The following is a 15,991-nucleotide window of genomic DNA, read 5'->3' as shown; positions in this document are numbered from 1 at the left end:
CATCCATAGTAGTAGTATGACCATGACGCAATGTGGTCCGTCGGAGACCTATTCTATATTAATCGGTAATAACACATTATCTTTTAAGGTAATACAAAAAATTTCATTTCATACGCCAACAGCCGAAAATGTAAATGGATGGATGCTCGATATATCGATTACTCATTACGATTCGATTTACTCGGAGATAGATGGGTACATTTTTTTTTTTTTTTTTTTTTTTTCCCCTGTAAATTCTATTAAGCTGATCGATCGATGAAATAAATATCGCAATGAACACGATTACTTTTCTCACGTCGTATGTCGAAAAATAATCGATAATATCAAAATATATCGGCGTCAACGAAACGTTAACGGCGACATTAAATCTACACAAATAAGAAGTACACGTCGGTCGATAAAATTGATAAAATACACGTAAGGAGACATGTACCATCTGGCGTGTATCGAAGCGTACTATCGCGTAAAGTGCGACGAATCAAAGAACGAATGAGACATATTCCTTTCTCGCAACGCCAACAAGGCAACACCAAGAGCGTACGCAAAGATAAATAGCCGTTCTACGTAACGTATATATTACATGACTTTGTCTCATCTCACGTTAGTAGCTTTGTGGATTTTGAGGTTAATTAAATCGGACATGTTTATAACAAAATATGACGTCGGATAAAGACGATTACAGTATACAGCTAGATCCGGAAACAAAAATGCATTGTACGTTGTATTTGTTCAAGGATGTAGAAAATACTGGTGAAATAAGAAGAAAAGTTATGTCTGGTGATATTGCATGTTGCATATTAAAACCTACATACATAATAGATCCATTTCAGATTGTAATAGCTGCCAATAAAGCGGCTATTAATGAAAGTTGTAGTCGGTTAATTACAAAAAACAAATATACGGAGATTATATTTTATCTTTCAATGAGCAAAAATATATCAAAATCTTTAAGAGACTTTGGAACAAGCGAGAACGACAAGAAGATGTTGATTGTAACGATTCACGAGGGAGAGAAACAAGATTCTCTCTCAAAAATGATCGTCGATAATGTAAAGGGGAAAAGATTGTCGTTGATGGAGCTAAAAGAATTGACAGATTTGGAAGTTGCAAAGAGATATTATAAAATTGATAATGAGGAATTAAATGTATCGTGCTGTATAGATTCGATAATATCTAGGATAGCTTGCAAAGACTTTTCGTCGAAATAAAAAATCGTTGGATTGAGAAGAAGTATTAAATGTCATCGAGAATGCGTGTCATAGAGATTTACGAAATGTCAAAAAAATAAAATGCATAATGCAAAATATTCTATGCTTACCAAATCGAATGAATAGTTTTTATTTTATTCCTTCCAATTAAGGAAGCTAACTAATATAAGAAGAAGAGACAATAAAACTAATATAGTACCAAACTTGAATCGCCATTTATATAATTAATTTTAATCGAGCTATTTTCTCAAGGAAATATTTTCATTTTCTATATCGTGCTCTTGAAAAAGTGAAACTACGCGACGAAGATATGAAATACGATAGCATAAAACGAGCAAAATCCAAGTTGTATCGTATCGCCGATGTCTCGTAGATTTTTCATTTCAGAATCTAGAATCCAGCTCTACGTGAGAACATCTTCGTCATCTCTGTAAGAATATAAAGATTCAATAAATTTTTATATTTTCCTTGAAACGTGTCTTTGTGAAATGGACAAGAAAAGAGAAACCGATATACATGGTACTTTTATTGCTTTTGCGTACGATGGCTGTGAACGATCATTATTATTATTATTATTATTATTATTATTATTATTATTATTATTATTAGACGAGGAAAGTAGGATAGCGCACGTTTGTTAGTCGGAAATATCTTTTGTTTTTTTATTTTTATTTTTATTTTTATTATTATTATTATTATTATTATTGTTATTATTATTATATTTTTTTTTATTCACTCATAAATAAGGCCAAAGATGCGTAGAAAACAATCATAATATCCGCAAGGATACAGGATGAGTCAAATCCTGCGGAATTAAATAATGGATTTAAAGAGAGGACACATAAAGAGCACGCAATGTTTGTAAAATACGGAGACTTTGTTAGGAATACCTTGGTAGACTGCACATTTCGCATATTGAAAATTCTGCGCTGTTGATAAAAGTGCAATGAGGGCAAGTCCACAATTCTTGATCAGCGGACGACGAATTTGCAGCGGCAGCTTCTGTGCCAACTCCTACGCTAGTGCTAGCTGCTGTTGTTGATCCTGCTGTTGCTGCTGCTGCTGCTGCTGCTGCTGCCGCTGCTGCCGCTGCCGCTGCAGCTGCCGCTGCTGCTGCCGCTGGCAACGAAGAAGATGATGATGGTCTGCTGATCATGCCGCTATTAAATGGTAGTTGAGTAACTTGCGACGTAGACGCTGCGGTCGCCGATATCAATTGTTCCACCGTGGCCCAATGTTCCGAACGTGCCCATTCCATTGCCATTTGTTTATCTTTATTGCGTACGGCTTCGAGCAATGGTACCATGTGATCCTTAAATTTGACCAAAATTCATTTCTACATTTGGCACAGATCGTCCTAGAGATTAATGTCAAAGAAATGTGTATGCCAAAGTAATGTGTACCTTCATGGGTAACATATCCATAGTGGTGATAAACAAAAGCAAATGAAAATCTGAAATTGCTTCCAAAAATTGGTCCGAGTTAAATTGTTGCATATAGGTGCACAACGAACGAAACTCTTGAACTTGTCCATCGATTAATCTGTAATCAAATGTTCGTATAATACGTTATTACATTTTTTTCTCAATAAAAGAGATATTATCGGAAATTACCTGTTTTCGATAAGGAAAGGAGTAATGTCGTCGTTCGCGTAAAAAGTAAATTGAGGAGTGAGAGGCGTGGATGCGGGTACATCCACTAATAAATATTCCACGGGAAGAGGTCTCGCTAATCTCGGTACTTCGTTGCCATAGTTGTCTTTCTCCTAAAAACAAAGAGGGTAAAATGAATATCGAAAGAGATTAAGAGGATTTTATAAAAGGAAGGTGAAAGGGGATGGGGGCCGCGCGGGAAAAAGTTGTAATCGAATCGAATTTTAAGGCGAATTCAACGGCGTTGAATAGACGAACATGAGATAGAAGAATCGAGAAAGGAAAACGAGAAAAAGATTCGAAGAAGGACCGATGGTGTCGCCCCAATGCGAGGAATCGTCCAAGTGACGTACGCGAAATATCACTCACCGATTGGTTAATAGCAGGAGAAAGGAGAAAGAGAAAGGAAGATGGAAGGATCGAGACAGAGAGAACGAGGGTGAGAAAAGGAGAGAGAGAAAGAGCAACAGCGTAAGCGGAGGAGTGCGCGGCTGTGGTGCGTGTGTCGGTCGGTCGGTCGGTCGTCGCCGCTATGCTAGTGGTTAGTTTAGTGAACCAAACATCATGATGTGGCAAAACGTTCTCACGAGCTAAAAGCTGGAGCAACGCCGCGTTAACCGGCGCGCCGTCGTTATGTTATCCACAATAACTCACGAGGTTCGATAAAAAGCGTAAACATTGTTAAACGCGAAAAGTACAAACAAACAAACACAAGCAAACAAAAAAAATCCCTGCGACTAGAGTTCCACGGCAAGGAAGACGACGACGACCACGACGACGACAACGACGACGGCGACGGCGACGGCGACGGCGACGGCAACGACGACGACGACGACGACGACGACGACGACGACGACGACGACGACGACGACGACAAGGAAAACAACGTACGGTCACCGGTACAACGACGACGACGGCGACGGCGACGACGACGACGACGACGACGACGACGACGACGACGACGAAGACAACCGCGACGACAACAGTGGCAGCGACGACGACGACGACGACTCATTCGTACTTCTATCTTTGCAAGTGGGATTCCGCACTATGTCAGTCCCGATGTAAATTAAAGTTGTATCGTATGTGTCCGAGTGAAAGAATTACGCAAAGAAGATATAACCACCCTTACAACGATATATATCTTGGAAGTGACGAGTGTCAACGATCAGCCTCCATCGCGCGGTAAGGAGACGATCACGAGCGTATACACGGTACGAAACATTTAGATGATTTTGAATAGAAGACGCTCTCATAAGAGAAAGAGTCTATCTCCTCTTTCTTTTTCTATGCATATTGCGTATAATGAGAATAAGAGAGGCGAAGAGAGACGGGAAGAGCGAGCATGTATGAACATATACGTCTCTACGTAAGCGGGAAGGCAATATGGCGCGCGGGCGCGCGTAAAATAGCGACGGGAGGGGGAAGAGGGGAGGAAGAGGCGAGACGAAGCGCGCGTAAGCGACACGACGGAGGAGAGAAGAGGAGGCGCGTTCCCGCGGATTCCCTCGCTGCGCTGACACGTAGTAACTACTTTGTGAATTTCTTTGTCGTATAAGAGACAGAACGTGCCGACCGATAAGTTGCGGGAATTCGCCCATCGTCCGATTCGCGATCGTTTATCGGCTTGTCTCTCTTCTCTCTCTCTCTCTCTCTCTCTCTGATTTCATTTCTATTCATGCGATATGCCTGCCTGCCTGCCTGCCTACGTATACGACGAGGTATTAGAGTAGCAGGAAAAAAGTGCGGTACTCGATACGTTCTTCCCTTATCGGATCTCTCCTCTTCACCACCCCTTCTTCTCGCGTTAGGCATCGTCGCGTTAAACGAATGGCGAGTGACTTGGGCGATTCGAATCCTACTTGTTTTTCCCCCTCCAAATCCTATTCCTTTCTCTCTTTCATGTTACTTTACACACACAAGTGAAGGCGCGCGCGCGCGTCAACACTACTCTCTCTCTCTCGCTCGCTCGCTTGCTCGCTCGCTCGCTCGCTGAAACTCTCTTCTGGGATAGCACTGTGCAGCTTTTGGCGCGATTTCACGCGCACGCGCTTTCCACGCGCGTAAAAAATGTCATTTTTCGATCGTTTGTGCCGATCTGCTTTCGTAACGAATGACTTCGTCGACGAATAGACTGTTCCGTGATAGACGATGAGTTCACCTTCGAACAGGATATATAATTTAGTTTGTACGTGTCGAACGTGAAACTGGGATTCGTCGATGATAATTCGAAAAAATTCTTTATACGTTTTCCTTTCTCGATTTAGATCTTCGCAGAAAGAGAGCAGTTCTTCGTTTTGCCGCGGCCGCCGACATGTGTTTACGAGAGCGATGCACGTGGTCGCACACCGTCGTTCTCTTCTATCGTTCGTTCGAGAAAATATATAAATCGGAATAGTCTTAAATTGATTATAATAAAATAATAAAAAGTGTTTGTTTGCGCGAAACTGTTCCGAGACGTTCTAAAGAATATGATCGTCCTCGCCGGAAGGGACACATATAAAACGACTCGAAACGCTCTTTGGATGCCAACTTTGAACGAACAAAGAATGGTGATGCGCTACTTTTTTCTTACTCGTACAAAAAAAGAAGAAAGAAAAAAAAAAAAAAAAAAAATAATCATAAATAAAAGTGAAACTCGGTGATTTATTTTCATGCAAAATAGTACATATAAGAATAAAGTGAAATATACTGTAACACTGCATAAAAAGTATTTCATCAAAAGAGCCATTTTTCTTTTTGGAACTCTTTAAGTCTATCAAGTTTCTTATTTCACATTAAACTAATTAAAAGAAGAAAGAAATAAGAATGATCATCTTTGCAGCAGATATCGATCGTATAAATATAACGTGTACATAATAGAGTTAGTAATTTTTAAAAAATAGCAGATAAACACACTACATTTTATATGAAGAGAGAGAGAGATTTGATCGTTGAATAACCATCGCTGTCCTTTCTGTGATTTTGTTTATACCACATCTCTCTATCTAAAGAATGAAACCTGTGACGAGACTTTTCATTTTTGTTAATAGACATTATTTTCTATGCACTGAAATTATTTCAAGTCACTTTGGACTCTTATCGAAAGGAAAAATGTCATACTTTTGCTTTGCGATAGAAAATCTGATTGATCCAAGTAAAAAAAAAGAAAGCAAATAAGTCTGTTTGATATATGTATATATATATATATATATATATATTCATTTTCATCGACCAATAGTCGACCTTTCTTCCTTTCGATAAAAAAAATTTCTCTAAAAATTTCTTCTTGTCGTTTCCTTCTATATGATTGCATTAAAATAATGGAATGTCGTTGTGCTTTCAGATGTTGGATCCAAGCGTATTGACTGATTTGGAGGAGCTGACGCTTTGCAATTATTGCAAGCAGAAGTACAATGATGCCGAGCAATGTCCAAAATACCTTAGCTGCAAACACTATTTCTGTTTGCGTTGCATAGAAAACAATTTGTTAAAGGGGCGCGATCTATTCTGTGCGCACTGTTGGAAGAGGACCGATCTCGGTGATCAAGGACCTGACGCTTTGCCGACTCATTCTCCGCTCCTTGCCCTAGCCAACAACTTGTCACATTTAAAGATCACATCGAACAACACGTCCAATAAATGCGTCGACAAAGAGAGAAAGGTATAATAAAGCGCGTAAAGCAAAGATATATTGCGTCTATCGAAAAGAGTCCTCTTTAGATTTAGAAATCTATCGCTGTATTTGGTTTTAGATTATGGGCCCGCTTGCCTTCATTAACATTATTCTTAGATGCTTAAAAACAAAATTCTTGGGCACATATGTGCATTATAAAGAGAGAAAGAGGGAGAGGGAGGGAAGAGTAACGCGCAAGTTACGAAGCCATATCGAGAAAAAGATTCTCGTGGTAATAGGATCACATTATACGACGTTACTTTTTCCTTTGCGTGGTGGCGCCGCCGCACTTTGTCCCTTTGCTACGTTTTCACGCTGTTTTTCATTTTTCGACTATTGACCTTTTTCTCCCATTTCTTTCTCTTTTTTGTTTTTGTTTTGTTTTGTTTTGTTTTGTTTTGTTTTGTTTTGTTTTTTCCACAGCCTCCTTTTACCAAAACTTTATTCGATCGTCGAAGAAACAAATGTATTATAAGATTAATTTCTTTGCAGAGTGAAAATTGTCACACTCATGGAATGCCTTTGGCTCTTTGGTGCGCAACATGCTGTACGGCACTTTGCAGAGCGTGTGCAACGCCTCAAGAACATCCGGGACATCAGATTAAGTCGCAAACCGATGCCAAAGAACAACTTATATCCGATGTAAGTAGTAGCCTCTTCCTCCCCACCCACCACCAACCTCTTTCTTCCTTCCCTCTCTGGTAGAAAATGATGATGTACGTAAAAGGTGGTGTATCATCGTGCGTTGTGCACCTTAATTTCGAATAGCAGAGACTCGGCAAAAGGTCTTTCAACAACGACAACTTGTTGTCGATAGGTCCAATTGGAACTAGTCGCCATGGGGAAGCTGTCGAACGAGATACAAAGACTGGCAATGCAGCAACGAGAATTCTTAATAAAAGTATTAGAGGCATGCGTGACGCTGAAGACACACGTGGAAACGGATCTACAGAATGGCTGGAGTCATTTTCCAGAAATTACGGATGCTCGTGAAACTTTAGGAAAAGCAAAGGCCAGTTTGTCGATGATCGATAGCCCTAGCGACGTTTATACCTTGCACTCACAATTGATCGTCGAGAAGCAAAGGTTGCAATCCAAGTACCAAGAGATGATGTTGCAATGTCAGTTGGACGATCTGATAGGAAATTCCGGAGTCGTTTTCGACTTTGCTCTTTTGAAACAAGCGTTGGCGGGTATACATACAGGAGAATCGATCGTATCTCAAACGTCGGGCAATGGCGGTAGATTGGCCAATCATCTGACGGCTTCGCAAAATCCTATACTGTTTCTCGCGAATTATTGTATGTCGCAGTTATACTCGAGACATCTCGTTAGCAAGCAACACATGCAAAATGGCTCGATCGAATATCATTCGGGTATGATGGGCCCGCAACAAGCTCCACCTGTTCACGTTCATCAAGGTCCACCACAGGCGTCTCAAAACAATCCTCAGCAACAGCAGCAGTCGCAATCGCAACAGCAACTTCTTATCCCACCCGGTTCGCCGTCCGTAAAGCCCGTTCCACCTGCACCACCTAACGCCATGTTGCATCCGCAACAACAGTCGACGTTTATGCCAGAAGCAGTAGGCGCTAGCGGGGCAAGTTTGGTAGCCGTCCACTCGTCCCCTCAACAACCACCGTCCACAGGGATGGCGGCGTCTCTTCGTGGCCCATCCAATCCCTATCCGCTTTATTACTTCAACATAGAAGTCAATGGATCTCCTCACGGCCGTATCGTTATCGAGGTGAGACCGGACGTCGCGCCAAAGATGGCGAAGAATTTTAGCGTATTAGCAACCGGTGAGGTTGGAGTCGGTTACAAGGGATGTACGATATTCCAATGCTGGGAAGGGGAGTCGGTGATAACGGGAGACTTTGAACTTAACAATGGTCGAGGAGGCAGGAGCATATTCGAAGATGGGTACTTTATGCCAGACGACACAAAGTTTCCAGCGGTCAGAGGAACCGTGGGAATGAGAAGAACGCAGAAACGTCATGATAATCTCGGCATGGTTGGCTCTCAGTTTCGTATCATCCTACAAGAAATGCGAGGATTCACGGGAATTTTTGGCCACGTCGTGGAAGGGCTCGATCTAGTTGAAAAGATATCAACGTTTGGTGATCAGACTGGCAAGCCTACTAAGAATATTCTAATTACGAACTGTGGTAAATTGTAACGGCTTCTCCATTACGTTTGGTACCGAATGGTAACGAATACCTAATCATACCTTACGTTTTTTCCCGTTCTAGGTAAACTAAAGGAAATGTCGCGACGGTGTCACCGAGAGAAAATCAAAAAGAAAAGAAACGGGCTTCTTATGCATATTCCTTTTTTTTTTTCTCCCCCATTTTTCCCCCCTAGGTGCGATATAGGGAAGTTTTATGGACGATAATATGTATGGAGAATTATGCGTGTAATGTCTAACGAAAAGATATTATTAAATCTCCATATGTAAATTCTCATTGGAAGACACCGTCGCGACATACAGTTCCAAATAAATCGCGATGCTCCGTATGAAATCACACAACTTAATTAACTATTTACAATAGAATCTAAAGATGTTGAATCTATTTTTAAACGTGGACGCGTTAGAGAAAATGATGCTGCTACTACTATTACTAATAATAATGGTGATGATGACGACGACGACAACGACGGCGACGGCGACGGCGACGGCGACGACGACGACGACGACGACGACGACGACGAAGATGATGATGACGACGACGACGACGACGACGACGACGACGACAATTATGACGATGATGATAAAGATGAAAGAGAGAAGAAAAAAAGAAATAAATACCCATATTTTGCTATTGATCGGGAATCACGAAGATTCTATGTCTACAATAACGACGATGATCGACACATACGTACCTCAGATCGATCGTGATATCGATACGACTTCTAGCTGTACGGTATTTGTTTTAGAAGAGGTTCGACGTTTATTTTTGGCTATCGGCGTATTGCTACGTATAGTTTATAGAGCGTATCGCGCGCTGCGAAGTTAAAAGTCACGTAGTATGTCAGGAAGAAAGAGAAAGGTGACAGCGAACTTCGGTGTGCGCTTCTAATGTCTTAGGTCGTAGATAGTATAAATCGTGTAAACGGGAAATAACTAAGAAATCTTTTTTTTTTTTTTCGTATTGTTTGTTTTCTTAAGCCAAACGTGCTTACGTGTGTATCTTTTGCGTACACACGTAAACACGTAAATAAAAGAAAGCACATTAAGGTCGGGGATTAAAATAAGGGTCGAAAGACGCGCTTGACTTCGAATTATCCGGTAACTGTGATTCCGTACGCAGGATCGTTTTAGAAGTTTAACAAAAACTATCGAACGATACGTAGGCAAGTTAAGAAGACAATTCCGTTTCGTCGTCTTATAAACGATCGCGTATCGTTCCATTCCGGGAGGAAGAGAAAGGAGCCAAAAGGGAAAAAAGAAAAGAATTATTTGGGGATTAGACGTGTACCGAATAGCATAGATGGAATGATAAAGAAATATTTTGGGTCCCACCGAGAGAGGCTCCAAGAGATTATTCCCTTTTTGCTCTTTCTGTCGACTAGTAAAGTCGTCGTAAATTAACTGTATTTAAGGTTAGATCTCAACATGCAAATGTATACAAGGCCTAACTACTACTATGTAGACCGTAAGCCTCATCGTCTGATCCAGAAGACAAAACGAGTGGAATTAATGGATACATACGTACAAACACTCTCTCTCTCACACACACACACACACACACACACACACACAGACAGACAGACACAACGTACGTAGATATATACGTACACGCATATATACGGTCATACACACGTATACATATTAAACGAAATCATTCCTCGATGCTGTATATCGAAGTATTACGATAATGTAATGCGTTATAGTATTCGTCTAAATCCACGTAAAATCCCATCGTTATATATCGTACTATCTCGTGTACAACGCGTGCGAGTGACGCGTTTCTAAAAAAAAAAGAAAAAAAAAAAAGAAAAGAAAAAAAGAAAAAAAAAGAACGTGTAAGAACGAAATGTGCGTTAAAATGGCAAAGCACATTACTCTCACACGTATGTAGGTACATATATGCACGCCCTCGTCGTCGCGGTTGCCTTTTTTGAAGAGAGCCTCATTCGATGTTGAACTTGAAAGTTTTAACACTTGTTGATTAGCTGAATAATGCGTCGCGTGCGATAGGAACGCATTATCGCGGCGACGAACGAATGTAAGAGAGAATTGCCGTTAGAATAATTACATGAAAGAAGAAAGAAAAAAAAATAAGAAAAGAAGTTACACGCATACAAAGATAAAAAAACAAACAAACAGCAAGCACGCACGCAGGCATACACACACACACACACACACACACACACACACATATACAAGAAATACGTACGACGATAAGGAGGGTGCTCGTGCTCTCGAGTAAATTTTTCTCGTTTCGGTGCAAAGAGACAAAGCGAAAGCCGAATAATAGTGTAGAGTAATTTTTTTCTCCAGCTGAGAAAAAACATACGTAAACAAAGTTCGTATATATCACCGAAACGAGCGAATGCTACAAGGCCCACCTCTATATACACAAAGTGAAAAAAATATCCCACACGCGCGCGTATATATACTACATATATTTTTATGAACGTGATGAGGTAACAACGCATAGCTTGTAATATCGATCTTAAATGACCGACATTGGTTTACCCTCGCCCCTCGCGTTCGAATTAAAAACGATTGAGCGGCTATAACTCTTATTAAGTTTTTCCTTGCGAATCTTCAAATTCCTTTTTCCTACCTCTATATCCCGTGTTCTTCTATCTACCTTTCTTTACAACGACTTCCTTCTTTTTCCTTATCTGTCAGTCTGTCTGTCTATCTAGCTATATATATATATATATATATATATCTCTCTCTCTCTCTCTCTCTCTCTCTCTTCTCTTCCCTATCCCCACCGCTCCATTCCCCCCTCTCTCCCCTTCCTCCTATTATGTTAAGGCGTAATGAGCATTATAAAAAAAATCGAAATATTTTGTTTATAGTCTACGGTAAGCGTATATCCGTAGGGCTCTCGCTTAAACAATTTTATTATTTCATTATACATGCGTACGAGATGAACGTTCGTTACCCAACTTAAATGTACTTTTAATCGATGAATTTTGAGTTATAAACTGTTTCTCCCTTTCAAACTTTGTGAGTAATTTTAAATACATTATCCTTTACCTACCTCCACGAAAATACGTATACAAAGATACGATTGTGCGAGCGAAACAAGCCTTTAAGAGTATAATTAATTGTTATAAAGTTAAATAATATAAAGTTACAGACTCACCTTGTAGAAGACATCTGGAACATATTGTTTATCGGTCGATTCGATTACATAGCCCAGTTCCGGTGCATCTTTCGTAGGAACCAAACATGCATCGCGTACCAGTGCAGAACATTGATTTGATACTTGATAGCCTTCCATGTGAACCTGATTTTTATCATCGCCTGCAAATAGTAACATGTATTATTTATTATTGATCCGTACACAATGAAATAGTAGTAATTTTTTTCTTTTCTTATTGTAAGCGCAATACGAGAATGATACGATATGATATTTTCTGAATTTACCTGTAACGCAAACAGTTACGAACTTAGAACCAAAATAACCACTGGGTGAAAAACGACAAGGATTAAGAAATTGATTTTGGAAGTACCCTGCCATAATACACTCTTGCGCCGATAAGAAATGGCTCTCTATATTTCGGACATGTTTCACCTAAACACATAACGTATTATATATATAGATATTATAAAGTTTCATTATGACCGGCGATAGTTATGAATCGCTATGATAGGTGTTACGGCTACGTATAATGTTATACCGTTCCTTTCTTCACATCGTCGGCTATGAGATCCGTGAATATCCATCCTATTCTCTTCAAATTGAGAGATCGAGCTAATTCATCGACCAATGCCTCTTTCTCGTCTGGCAAAAGTTTTATAGAATCCTTTGTACTTTCCTAAAATAGTCGAAAAGTTTATACGTCGTTTGTTACATCTTCAAGTGGATTATTATTATTAATAGACGATTTAATTGACATTTCATTTCATTTCATAATATTATCATACTTACCTGCGGAGGTTCATATATAGCTGCGACAACTGCTCTAATCCCTAATGGTACATCCGTATGTATCTCATATCGTCCATATAAATATCCAATACGTTGGTGACCAGTACTTCTCCAGTAATTCAAAAAACGTTCGACTAAACTAGCATTCTCAAACATGACATTGTCTATGTGACGGTAAGTTTGACGATTCAAAGTAATAGAACTAGGTTGACACTTGCTACAAATACCCCTAGGCCATGGAGGATGATCTTTGCAACCAGTCTTTACTCGGCAGCATATGTCGTCTAATTGTATAAATTTGCCCCTAGAAAAATAATTGGAAAAAATAGAATTCAATATATGGTTATCTTTTATAATACAGAATTTTTTACCTATCGACCCCGGCAGTGAGTTTCCTGAGATAGGAATGAAAGGATAAATGTTTGATATTTTGTTCCTTCATATAGAGTTCATCGAACGGTTCCAAAGGAGAGCAGTGCACGCAACATCCATTTATACCATGACGACAACTTTACAAGAAATATATTAATGCATATACGTACACAAAAACATATTATATATATATATATATATATATACACACACACACACACACATTTCTTCTTTCTCCCTACAGATATATCTCCATTTACTTACAGTTTTTCATCGCGTTTTCTCTGTATCTTTCCATCGAGCTTCCACAATTGTTCATCTATGTCGTCTTCCGGCACATTTGGCAGGCTACGAAGCGAACCGATCACATTTGAACTTTGCACAACACGGTTTGTATTGTTTCCTGCATCGGTCTGTCCTACTTCATGTTTCAACGGTTAATAAAAGATCTCCATAAAGTTAAAGTTATAAGATATATATATATATATGTATATATATATACATATATGTATATATTACAAACCTCCAAAAGAATTGTGTGAATTATTACTGGCAGATGGAGTATTCCAAAGCTGTGCACCGTTAAATGGTACAAGGTAGAGCATATCGCCGTGCGAAAGACCTATCTCGGACAGTGTTTTGCTGCGAGTACTTATGATTTCATCTTGATGATTTCGTTGCTTGTAGAGCCCAAATGTGAAACTATTCAAGTTGAAAGCGTTAAACACCTGAAAGAATATGACCGAACAAAGGATTCGTTACTCTGATATATACGAGAAGAATAATGAAAGATTAAAAGTCCTGTTAGATAAGTAATACAAACTTTTTCAAAGAGCGTAAAGACGACATCCGATAAGTAGACATCCACGCGCTTTGTCCCTTCAGACGACTGCACTCGTAACGTCTAAAAATGACAATGAAACGGTTAGATATACACTTATTATTAATAAGCGTAGATTAAATCATTTAATACACTTATTACTGTTTTCTTAGACGATTTAAAATTCTTTGAAGAAAAATGACAGGATGGACGAATTTCTTCTATGTAAAATATATTTTTTAACAAGATATAACAAACGAAATAGAATATTTGGAAATATTCTATATTTTTTCATTATTGTTAACTTTGAAAAGAAAATTTCGGATAGCGCGAAATGACACAAGGTTTTGGAATTTCTTATACGGTACTGTAACAATAATAACCGCGTGGAACGGTCCTCTTTTAATTACCACGTATAGGAAAAAATAAATTATCATTTAGTTGTAATAATTGGAGATGAGAAAAAGCAATTAACGAGTGACATGAACTTTTTTGAAATCTTAATCATTTTTTTAAGGATCAACTTACGATTTGTCTTGATTTTGACATTTCGCCGGTGTTGAGTGAAACATCAGCTGTTCAATCCGTTGTTCCTCTTGCCTGGGCAAACGCAAAGTCAGAAAATTCCCTAAGAAGACGCGAAAAAATTGTCGAGTCAACGTTCGATACCCTAACCTCTTGGCGCTCGCTTGTTTAACGGTATTAGTCGTATTTCGGTCGAGAGATTCGAAACGTTTTATCTTTCGAAAGAACGTTACTCTCGATCGGTCCTTCCAAAATAAATTCACCTTCGTTTAAAGAAGAAAAGAATAGTCCCGTGAAGCGCACCGCGTCTAGCAACAAAAGCCCGCGTTTCGACGCACGTCCCCGTCCAAAGAAACCAAAGGAGCACAACGGTCGTCACCAAACGGTTACCGTCCTGCCACTGTCAGCGCTAATCGTACGCAGCAGCCATCACGATGACGGATAGAAAAGAGGTAAGTCCTATGCTTCGCGATTCTTTTCTTTTTCTTTCCCCTTTTTTTTTTTTTCCACTCTCTTCTTTATCCCTTTATCTTTTCTTCCTCCATACACTTTTACTCGATAGAAAAGCTTTCGAGATTTTTCTAATCCTTTATCCGTATTCTCTGGGCGCTACTTCGATTTACATATCTTACTTTCTTTGCCAATTCGTAGCTCCGCGCGATAGTATGCAACCCTCGTTACCGATCGGTAGATAGGCTTTCAGACGGAAGGTGCTCTTCGAAACGTTTTTATCTTTTCATCGCTACTTGTCGCTCGTTCCCTTCGACTTAGGAAGGGGAAATTTAAAGAAATTTAAAGCAACGACGCGTCCTTTATCGCCTTTCTTCTTCCATTTCATTACGCGGTAGTAGTTACATTTCTTTCACACAGAAGTGCTACTACGTAAGTAAAACTACTCGTAATAATATCGATGCGAGATTAATCTTTCAATTGCGCGACATTCTTTCTCCTTATTCGTTCGATCGATCGAAATTCAATCTTGCAACGTTTAATCTTATTACTTACTGCTTAATAGTCGCGTGTATTTTAATTACGAGCATTTGAATTTTAAGCGTCGTTCATTCGTAATGAATACGACGGCGTGGTTACATATTTTTTTTCGTCATTTATCAAATTCGACCACGCGACTCGGTCAATGGATCACGCGAGTGAAACGATCCATTGATCTAACGTCGGTCACTCTTCTCATTCGAGAGAAAAGAAAGCTAAGGAGGATGATGCAACGTGTTCTCCTTTAACTCGGATTAAGCGGCAATGCTCGTCTGTTTTGCAGCTGGTCAAGGCCGCGGTAACGTCGCTTGCCAATCACCAGGTGATCGTACGACCTTTGATCGTAAATAAAGCGGACATTGACACTTATATATCCTCGAATCCAATACATGCGTGTGTATATATATATATATATATATATATACACAGCAATCGCTTCCCAACGAAACGATGAAAGCTCCAAAAGACAAGATGGACTATTTTCTATTATACGTTATAATCGACGAAATCTGACGTCAATCGTTTTAACCGAAGATGGATCGATCGTTGCGATCGATCGATCGCACGACGAACGACCAATGATCGCGTTCGGTCACCGTGACATTGACAGTCTTTGAAGCGGGGCCGCATCGTTATAGGTAGGTGACTAGGTG

The 15,991-nt window shown here is 39.6% G+C and overlaps 4 protein-coding genes across 14 annotated transcripts in view; 3 read left to right on the top strand and 1 right to left on the bottom strand.

Annotated features, from left to right (window-relative positions):
- Nucleotides 1-467: 467 nt before the first annotated feature.
- On the top strand, nt 468-1,322 carry LOC124946838 (EKC/KEOPS complex subunit TPRKB-like). The gene has a single exon (XM_047488163.1). The coding sequence runs from the start codon at nt 657-659 to the stop codon at nt 1,206-1,208; it is 552 nt and encodes a 183-aa protein (XP_047344119.1). The 5' UTR covers nt 468-656; the 3' UTR covers nt 1,209-1,322.
- Nucleotides 1,310-14,961, bottom strand: LOC124946800 (nuclear protein localization protein 4 homolog). 5 transcript variants are annotated; one of them, XM_047488061.1, is made up of 14 exons: nt 14,499-14,961; nt 14,352-14,423; nt 13,827-13,907; nt 13,527-13,731; nt 13,268-13,424; nt 13,003-13,140; nt 12,632-12,935; nt 12,381-12,518; nt 12,127-12,274; nt 11,843-12,003; nt 2,822-2,973; nt 2,612-2,750; nt 2,099-2,520; nt 1,310-1,636 (listed from the first exon to the last, which is right to left on the bottom strand). In XM_047488061.1, the coding sequence occupies exons 2-14, from the start codon at nt 14,370-14,372 to the stop codon at nt 1,612-1,614; spliced, it is 2,091 nt and encodes a 696-aa protein (XP_047344017.1). In that variant the 5' UTR covers nt 14,373-14,423; nt 14,499-14,961; the 3' UTR covers nt 1,310-1,611. The 5 variants fall into 5 exon arrangements, with proteins under 5 accessions (XP_047344017.1, XP_047344019.1, XP_047344018.1 ...); XM_047488063.1 differs by having other exon boundaries at nt 14,612-14,961; XM_047488062.1 differs by having other exon boundaries at nt 14,352-14,451; nt 14,612-14,960.
- On the top strand, nt 3,331-11,699 carry LOC124946804. Of its 4 annotated transcripts, none has more exons than XM_047488071.1 (4): nt 3,331-3,517; nt 6,186-6,503; nt 7,008-7,157; nt 7,333-11,699. In XM_047488071.1, the coding sequence occupies exons 1-4, from the start codon at nt 3,494-3,496 to the stop codon at nt 8,692-8,694; spliced, it is 1,854 nt and encodes a 617-aa protein (XP_047344027.1). In that variant the 5' UTR covers nt 3,331-3,493; the 3' UTR covers nt 8,695-11,699. The 4 variants fall into 4 exon arrangements, with proteins under 4 accessions (XP_047344027.1, XP_047344028.1, XP_047344029.1 ...); XM_047488072.1 differs by having other exon boundaries at nt 3,333-4,074; XM_047488073.1 differs by lacking the exon at nt 3,331-3,517 and adding an exon at nt 4,363-4,386.
- The window catches only part of LOC124946807, a 10,751-nt gene continuing 9,268 nt past the window's right edge, over nt 14,509-15,991 (top strand). For 2 of the 4 annotated variants that reach the window (XM_047488076.1, XM_047488075.1), the window contains exon 1: nt 14,509-14,800. In XM_047488076.1, coding sequence (XP_047344032.1) covers nt 14,783-14,800 — 18 coding nt within the window. In that variant the 5' untranslated portion in view covers nt 14,509-14,782. The remainder of the gene's footprint in view (nt 14,801-15,991) is intronic. The other 2 variants (XM_047488081.1, XM_047488079.1) reach the window with 2 other exon arrangements.

Source organism: Vespa velutina, chromosome 2 (assembly GCF_912470025.1).
Source record: "Vespa velutina chromosome 2, iVesVel2.1, whole genome shotgun sequence".
In the NCBI taxonomy this organism is placed as follows: domain Eukaryota; kingdom Metazoa; phylum Arthropoda; class Insecta; order Hymenoptera; family Vespidae; genus Vespa; species Vespa velutina.
This window is presented reverse-complemented; position numbering and strand designations above follow the sequence as displayed.